The sequence below is a fragment of the Limulus polyphemus genome, unplaced genomic scaffold (genome assembly GCF_000517525.1).
Source record: "Limulus polyphemus unplaced genomic scaffold, Limulus_polyphemus-2.1.2 Scaffold1, whole genome shotgun sequence".
Classification (NCBI taxonomy): domain Eukaryota; kingdom Metazoa; phylum Arthropoda; class Merostomata; order Xiphosura; family Limulidae; genus Limulus; species Limulus polyphemus.
Window position 1 is genome coordinate 2462342 of NW_013665611.1, and position 9540 is coordinate 2471881.

Genomic DNA, 9540 nt, shown 5'->3' on the forward strand with positions numbered 1-9540 from the left:
AGACTGAATTACCGATTCTAACACTCCCTGCTAAAACGAATAACCAATTCCGCGAGCCCTGCTAAAATGAGTGTCAATTCCAAAACCTCTGCTAGAGTGAATATCCAATAACACCACTCCCAGCTAAAATGAATAAGTTATTCCACCTCTTTTACTAGATTGATTACGCAGTTCCCAAACTCCCCTTCTCACGTGTCGGAATATTTTCAGCCAGTAGCACCCTATCACTTACCATCCACGCGAAGGGATTGACTGTCACGCTTATACCACGCTCACAGCTTAGCGTGCGGGGAATATTTTGTGATATCACACGTACTCGAATCTGTTTCGCCAGCTCCGAAATCCAAACCTCTATCACAGGGCCAATCCACAATTTTCTCATTACTATAAAAAAAATCTTTCAGTAGCAGTAAAATTTAAAGAGACCATTTTGATTGAACAATAAAACTATCAAGAAGTAAAATGTCAGTAATTAAAATCTATTTTCTTTTTCATTTAAGTACTTGGTTTTTACTAATAAATTGATGGGGGGTTAGATTAATATTGTTAATTTTAATCATTTGTAATTCGACTTAAGTTGTGTAAGCCTAAAAGTAATTAGCAAGTGTCTTGTTTGTCTCGATGAAGCTGCAATGGCCGAAACGTTGGCTTAGATAGAAACAGCTATGTTTTCTGGAGTAATAGGTCGTGATATATTTATTTTTAAACTTTATTTTTGTAAATCCACTGTTACGTTAAATTCGAACGTGGTTATAATTATTTTGTTTTGTGAAATCAAAATAAAAGAGTAATGGTTAATTTTGATGGATTAAAAATAATAAAATAACATTTTTTCGCGTTACTTATCATTCGTTTTTGTGACAGCACATGTTAATAATATGCTTGGCTTGAAATTTTTTAAGTTACTTCAAGCCCCCCCCCCCCAGTGGCACAGCGGTATGTCTGCGGACTTACAACACTAGAAACTGGGTTTCGATACCCGTGGTGGGCAGAGCACATAGAGCCCATTGTGTAGCTTTATGCTTAACTACAAACAAATATTTACTTCAGACCTTCTAATCGACAGGGTACGACTTTTTTGTTTGTTTGTTGAAATTCGCGTAAAACTACAGGAGGGGTATCTGCGCTAGCCATACCTAACTTTGAACTGATACAGTAAAGGAATGGCCGGCTAGTTCAAAGTAACCCACTGCCAACTCGTGGGATACTCAAATCGAATAGTAGAATTTGTCTGTCGCTCTTATAGCGCATTCACAGTCTCAAAATGCTGAGCGCGATAGAAAACGAATAAGTAATGGTTTGGAGTGTTTGTTCGGCTCTTTGTCTGACATGAATATTACATCCACATATATCAACGAACGCTTAAATTTCTGAGAGAGAGAGAGATTAAAGCTTGTTGTAGCTCAGTGGCTAATGTCCCGCGAAGAAGCTAGGAAATTCGTTTAGTTTGGTTAGAAGTTCGCACAAAGTTACACGAGGGCTATCTGCGCTAGCAGTCTCTAATTTAGCAGTAAAAGACTAGAGGGAAGGCAACTATTAATCTCTTCAGCTATTCTTTTCTTAACGAATAGCGGGACTGATCTTCACATTATAACACCCCCACGGCTGAAAGAGCGAGCAGGTTTGGTGGAACGGGGATTCGAACCCGCGACTCGCAGGTTACGAGTCGAGCGCCCTAGCCACCTGGCCATGCCAGGCCTTTCAAGGTTTGGTTCGAGCCATGATACGACGTTGAACACGTTCCGCACGATTATATATAGGGGTGTTATTACTGTTATTTTTATAGGCAATGGGCGCCTCTTAGATGCCATCTAAGTTGAAAATACAAATTACCGAAACGTGATCTACTTGTTGAGAATTAAAATCGTTGCTTATCAACGAAACTTAATCAGCTCTTTTTAAACAAAAGCTGCCGATCTTCCCACAAAAACAAGCTGCGCGACAAGTCTTAAAAAATAAAGACTGAATAGATTTACACAAATATAAAAAGCGAGTCTTTGTTTAACGATCGAAGTTCACACTTGAAAGCTAAAGGAAAATCTGTAGGTTTTGACAGAATCTTGTTACATAACCAGACAGTTAAATTGCTTCTCATGTAGTCGTGCGCTTAATATATACCTGATAACTCTTTCCCATGCACAATGTTTGTTTTGAAACATTAACACACACCTGTTAAAATCCATGCCAAAAAAAAAGACCGCTAATTTCTTAAAAATAATTGGTACTTAAAAAATTCATTAATACAATAAAGTGAGATTATTAAGTGTTGTCGTTTTTTTTTTCAAAATATTTCACAAATATTCTTCTGGTTGGTATCATAAATTAATTAATTGATAACATTCAAATAAGTTTGTCGCTAATGATTTACCTCTGCTTTTTGTGTTTTCCTAAAGACAGAAAGGAAATACTAATGGGTCTTCCAAGAAATTTGGGCGTGTCATTATTACGTACGTTGACGTAATATTGACGTATATGACCGCAATAGCCCATTCCTAAAGAAAATATGCATAAGATCCCTCTCACCTATAGGATTAAACTTCACGCACTTACTTCCTCGTGTCAGTAACTGCTCACTGTTTGTATATATTCAGTGTGCAGCGGCTGACTTCGTAAAGTTAGTTAAAAGTCACCAGAATATGTGATGAAGTTTTAACCTAATAGATATAGGTGAGTACGAAGAAAACGGTTAAGAAGTATATAACGAGAGGCAAGTATAGATCCTCTAAATATCTTTACATTATCCCCCCCCCAAAAAAAGTAAGGATAACATACGAGGACCAATGAGATTACTCTATTCAACTGTACTTTTAGAATACAGTCTGTCTGCTTGTTAGTGTAAAAAAAATAGCCTAAGGATCACAAAATTATTCTTTTTTATCATTACAATGAATCTAATATAAGAACTGCACGCGGAGTGAAGTTTAATGTTAATAGGCTCCAGTGCCAATGTTTTTCGTTAGACAGGTATTTATAAATCTAAACGACAGGTGTAGTCTATTCTTTTGAAAAATATGGTATGGGATTAAGAAAAGGAATTGGAATAGTACAATCCAAAAGCAAATAGACTGATGAGTTGATATAACTTCATCTTTACAGGTTTGTTTAGAATACTATATAATTTATAAGCGACATTCAATGAAACTCTCTCCTTATAACTTTCAATATAACATGTATCGAAAACTTCGTGCCACTCATAGGAGAGAATGACAACAGATTTTTATTTTTTACGTTACTAGAAAAAAATAGACATTCATAAAATTCAGCTTAACAAATAAGCTGAAAAAGTTTGTAGTTCAGCTAAACGGCGTTGGACAACCAATAGTTTTATTGAATACAGGTAAATAAATATCCTCGTCTAAGTTTTACTGTTCGATGTTTAATATCACGCTTTAATTATAACGCTATTGGTTGAGAAATATTTCGTATTTACTCTATTAATTTTTCACATCGAAGTTTTGCAACAAGCTTTCTTTTCCTATTGTTCAAATGGGAGAAGGAGATTGGGGTTAATGTGAGTTAGACCAGAGCCGTTAGACCCATATTTGTATAAGTGCAGTTGATAATTTATATTAGTATTTCATTATTAACGGAAAATATCAGAAGAAATACTCACCTTTATCGAGAATGAATAGCATATACGTTTGACATTAGTTTGTGGTGACCTGGTGGTTAGGGTACTCGATTCGCAACCTGCGGGTCACGGGTTCGAATTCCGTCATCGAACATGCTTGCTCTTTCAGCAGTGAGGGCGTTATAATATGACGATTTTCATTGGTAAAAGACTAACCCAAGAGTTAACAAACCTATAAGAAAAAAAAAGAAACAAGACGTTAAGGAAACAAGTGTCTAGGAACTCTTTAATTGATAAAATTGCATTTCTCGACCTAATACTAATATTTGTTTGTTGAGTATATACTTCACTCTTTAACAAACAAATATTACTATTAGATCTATCACTGATGCATTGTTGAACAAACGTTTGAAAGAGTGAAGTATATGCCCAATAAACAAATATTACTATTAGATCTATCACTGATACATTGTTGAAGCAAACGTTTGAGGTATATACTTCACTCTTTCAAACGTTTGATTCAACAATGCATCAGTGATAGATCTAATAGTAATATTTGTTTGTTGGGCATATACTTCACTCTTTCAAACGTTTATTTTAACAATGCATAAGTGATAGCTATATTTTCTGTTAAGGGTATACTAGAGTTTCTAATGGACTATTTTGTTATTTAATATCACGTAATAACTCTTAACAAATACTGTTTTTAAGTGATCCGCTGATTTGATTTAACTTTTGATTTTTGACCTGAGCTAAATCATTCAAATGCTTATTCTATAAACTGTTAATGTTGCCAAAAATTGAAACTGTGCTAAGATTTTTTTCTCTTAACTCATAAGTTTCCCGATCAAACTTGTAACAAATATTCTCTGTGTATCTATATAAGTGTCTGACAGCTTATCTGTATATTTAACGTGTTCTGTAATAATTTTGATACATACTTTATTTTATTTAATAATAAATAAATATACTATATAATGATTTGCAGCAGTTACACACAACCGAGTATCTATGGCTTCCCCGGATTTGACCATTCTTTTCTGTGGCGACGCCAAGGAGTGGGCTCACTACTTGACACAAACGTTTTGCTCTCATAGTGGACCTCAGGCTTTGCCTATTCATCAAGAGCGCTTAGAGAACCTAATATTTCCTCTCCCTTCTGTTTGTGCGCAGAGTTTCACTTCTGCGAAAGTTGTACTCGTTATACTGTCTCCTGCATCTTTAGATTTCATTGACAGTCACGCGGAAGTGTTCGAACTGGGAAAGTTGTTACGACCAAACCAAACCGTCGCCATGTTGTGTGGAGTGAACGAGGGAGATATTACATCTTTTCATAAGGCGGCGCTAGTGTCTTATGATGCATGGCCACGTTTTGTTGCTCGCGATCAAGACAGAGAATGTGTAGAAAATGTATTAGGAACAACGTTCGAATTTCTGAAGCGTGCTCAAGAAAGTCAGGCTTATCAGAAGCCTCAGTTCAAGGTGTCTCCTCGAAAAGTTAATGAGGTACGTCCACGTAAAGTATGATCGAAATTGTGTAAACTTTTTAACATTTCACAGCTTTAAAATGCTTTACCATTCTATTATTAATTATATTCTAATTTTGAACACATTTTATTTTGAAGATTTACATTAAGTCATGAATTATTTTATGGTAATATGCAGAGTAACTTCTGTATTTAGATTCTCATTTTGCTTCAGATTTCGTATATGTTTTAAGTAATATTAATCAGCTAATCTTTAATAACGATTTACTTTTGTTTGTTACACTCAATTTTCATCAAAGTAGAAATATATCTACACTAATTTGTTTTGTGTATAATATTAAATCTATGATTAATAACCATAGATTAGTTGTTTTTATCTGCGTTAAATAATTATTCTCGTCTCTTAAATGATATTAAATTACAAATTATTGAAGTCCAATTTTCAAATCATTGTGTAAAATACTGCTCGTTGTATGTTTTCTACTACAGACTATTTTTACTGTATTATACAGATACTTGTTAAAGAGCTTTTTTTGATGAAACACCGTGTTACTCAATGAAATGTAAACATTGACAGTCCTTCCTGAGATCCATAAAAAGATCTTCCACAAAAGCATTGAACATAGTTTTTTCTCATATAGTTATTTGAACAGTTTCTTGTATTTTAAGATATTGTCGTGGGGCAGCTGAATTGACGTAATACCTATGTTGAGTAATAAATCAGTCTTTCTAGGTTTTAAGATAACAATAAATAACAGTTTGAACTTGTTTTAAGCACAATGAATATTAAAAACATTAAACCACTTGTGACTGTAATTAAAGCTCAATCACATACTACAGTCTTTCAATACAATTGATATGTAATAATTCACAGGGCAATAGAAAAGTTTTCGTCATCTTAGACAGAGCCATCAGAGTCAACCAAAAAGTCCAGGTTTTGCTTGAAGGTAACGGAGTCCATGAGTTACCGGTGAAAAAAAGGAATCCATACACGTTACAGTTTGTTGTTCCTGGTAAGTAAAACGAACATGTTCTCTATAAGAATAGTTTCAGCTCACGAATATACTCTAGTGTTATAACTTACACCATTATCGTGTAAATGTTAGCATACGAGTATATGTATTTCTTTCCCTGCAATCCATCTTAAAGTTTCAATGGCAGGAGATCTCGTACTTTGTCAACTTAAGGAAATCGTTTGTAGATCTGTCATCAAAACACTACATACATAAAAAGGTTTCTTGAAGGAGCGACTAACAACCAGCCATGATACGTCTACGAGTATTGTTTTACGTGGACATTTATCAAATTACATATCTGCATACAGTTGTCTGAAATGAAAATAACAAGCACGAGTTTAAATGAAATAGTGTGACAAGTGTGTACCATTTTCTGATTAAAAAATTATATATTATTTAATTATTTGTAAAACAGGAAATATATCTAATTAAGGAACTATCGTATGCAATCAAATTTCCTTAACACCTACAGGATCGCACAGCCAAAAGTTTACAATGCTGAATATTTTTGGGTGGACCTAATTAATTCTTCGTTTACGGTATTATATAATCGCTTATTTATGTGTCTGCTTATTTAATTTTACATTTAGAAATTACAAAACCATTTTTGAATCGACATGACCAAAAAGCAACTTTAATGTGTGCAGTCTGTTTTAAGCATTCATTAATATTTTGTTAAAATACATTTTTATCGTAACTAACAACTGCTTTGAAACGAATTCTGACAGGTCCTAAGGCCTTCCCTGTTGACTATTTCATGTGTGACGACTATTTTCTGGGTGTCCGAGCTTTAAAGTGTGAGTCTAAAATTGGAGAGCTGTACACGTTACTTCAGAATGTAAATTCTCCGTACGAAATGCTTCGACAAACGATGGGAGTCGCTTCTTGTAGCGAAGTGGACAACCTAATGGTGAAAAACTTCCAACGAAATCTTCCACCAATTGGCTTCAATATGTTAGACCCAGATGTTAATTTAGACCTGAACAGTAAGTGTGTTTATTAATTATCATTAGATTTCAATCTTTTGCTAATCATACAGTCAATATGTGCATTAAAAAATACAAATTACGGATTCTATAAAACATCACGAAATAATTTAATGCAGCTCGAAATTAGTTTATCTATTAAAAAAAAGGCTGGGCGAGGACTAGTGGTTGACATCTTCTGATGAGAATTCGAGGACTCATGAGTGGCGTACCGTTGCCACAAAAATATGCTCCACGTTTTGGTGCACTATAAGAGTGACAGTCAAATATAAGTAGCCCAAAAGATGACGGTGGGTGTTATTGACTAGCTCCCCTCCCTCTAGTCTATAAGCTCAAAACTAGAAACAGCTATGGACAGCTAGTTCGTGTTTAGCTCTGCGCGGAAGTTCTGAACAAACAAACAAATTTAAAACAGACAAACATATCAACAACAGAGTGATTAGAGAAAGAAAAATAATAGGCCTCACAGACAGGATCAGAGAAAAAGAAAGGTAAAATTATTTGACAATCTGAACTTATTCAATGATACTCGTTTTATTCAGGCGAAATTCAGCTTTTTTATACAGTTTTATTATCACCATGATTTAAGGTTTCCTGTAATTGAGTTTAAAATAGGAGATTATTGGAAATCTGTAAATTACACTAACATGTATTCTTAGTGAATTGGGTTTAGCAAAACCTAGACTTAAACCACAGAATCCTAACAGGGGAAACATCCGAGTTGAAAGAACACAATATTGTAGACGGAGCGACAAAGATTACACATGAAAATAATACATAATATTAGCTAGAAAATGAATGATTATGACTGGAATGACACAAAAATGTCACTGGGATACGAACAGAACGGAATCTTTAAACAACACAGAATTCTGACTGGTAAAAATCAGTATCTTAGCGTATAATCTCTCTGAACAGGAAACATGTTTCTATGCTACATTGTAAGTTAATATACAACATACTGTGCACTGGGGTTTTAACGACATATGAACTTGAGAAATATGTTGTTCTGGACTAAATAAAGAACTTTCCATTAAAAGCACATAGAGTACGCATTTTTTTACGAATAATATAAACGAATTGATTCACTTGAAGGTCATATTTCAATATAGATTTCGAAAGTCCTTAATTTGAAAAGTTCACTCATAATGGACACTGTTTTAAAATACACATTAAGTTTAAATGTTACACTGTAAACGGAATAAAGTCAAACTTCCTAATCTTGGAGTTGTAAACATTTATGTGGTAAATTTTCACCAAACTCTCACATGATCATAATGAAAAACTATTATGTTGCAATAATACCTAAATGTGTTATATGCCACTATGTCAGAATTAAATATCCTTAGAAATATAATAAAAAACACGGAAAGACGTACTTCGTGTACGAAAAAATTTTGGGGGTTCTGGAATTTTGTATTTGAATACACAAAGTTTATTGTGTTTGTTATGGATTTCGCGCAAATCTACACGAGGGCTATCTGCGCTAGCCGTCCCTAATTTAGCAGTGTAAGACAAGAGGGAAGGCAGCTAGTCATCACCACCCACCGCCAACTCTTGGGCTACTCTTTACCAACGAATAGTGGGATTGACCGTCACATTATAACGCCCCCACAGCTGAAAGGGCGAGCATGTTTGGTGTGACGGTGATTCGAACCCGCGACCCACAGGTTGCGAGACGAGCACCCTAAACACCTGGCCATGCCGGGCCTATAAATACTTGTGAGAAATAATTCTACATTTGATAATCACACTTATAAAGTATTGACGGCCCCAAAGTACATAGCGCAATTTTTATTTTTGTTTATTTTTTGTAAAGGGACGAGAATGATGAGCCCATCAATCCACGATCCAGCACGTTGACTATTGGGCCACGCTTGGGCTCAGTCGATTAGAATTTCTGTAAAAAATTAGAAACGTTAGAATCATCGTTCGCAAAATAATGGCCGGGCGTGGCCTAGTAGTTAGCTTGTCAGGCTGCAGAATGAAGGGTTCGAGACCTGATACTGTTGAATACGTTCTGCATTTTCAGCTCCGAGCACGCTATAAAAGTGACAGTCAGTTTCATTTCTCAGTTTAAAAAGCGAGACATAGCTCTTATGGCTAAGGGTACATGCTAGTTTGCGTCCTTTCCTTTGGTCAGTAGTTCAAAACTAGGGATAACTATACCCGGTCATTTTATCTCACCTGCACATAAAATGCTGCTAGCTCAGGTAGAAATTTTCAATTCCACAAAATTTATATTTTTTAATCAGAAACTTCCGAGATCAACTAGTAAAGGAGGCACATCCCGATTATAAATATCAATGATATAAGTCATCGTTTCCCAAAGTATAGGGAGCACCTTCCAGGAGGCACAAATTATCTCTTGGGAGGAGAGGGGGGCGAGAGATTAGGGTAGAGTCAATAGTGCAGTAATGGCAAATTGAACATTTGATATATATTTCTTATTAATATAAATAAGTAATTAGTTTAGTTTG

The 9540-nt window shown here is 35.0% G+C and overlaps 1 protein-coding gene across 1 annotated transcript in view; it reads left to right on the top strand.

The window, feature by feature from the left end:
- LOC106460337 overlaps window positions 1-9540 on the top strand; it is a 50137-nt gene that overhangs the window by 17162 nt on the left and 23435 nt on the right. The window contains exons 2-4 of the mRNA XM_013920064.2: window positions 4560-5077; window positions 5933-6071; window positions 6803-7060. Coding sequence (XP_013775518.1) covers window positions 4560-5077; window positions 5933-6071; window positions 6803-7060 — 915 coding nt within the window. The remainder of the gene's footprint in view (window positions 1-4559; window positions 5078-5932; window positions 6072-6802; window positions 7061-9540) is intronic.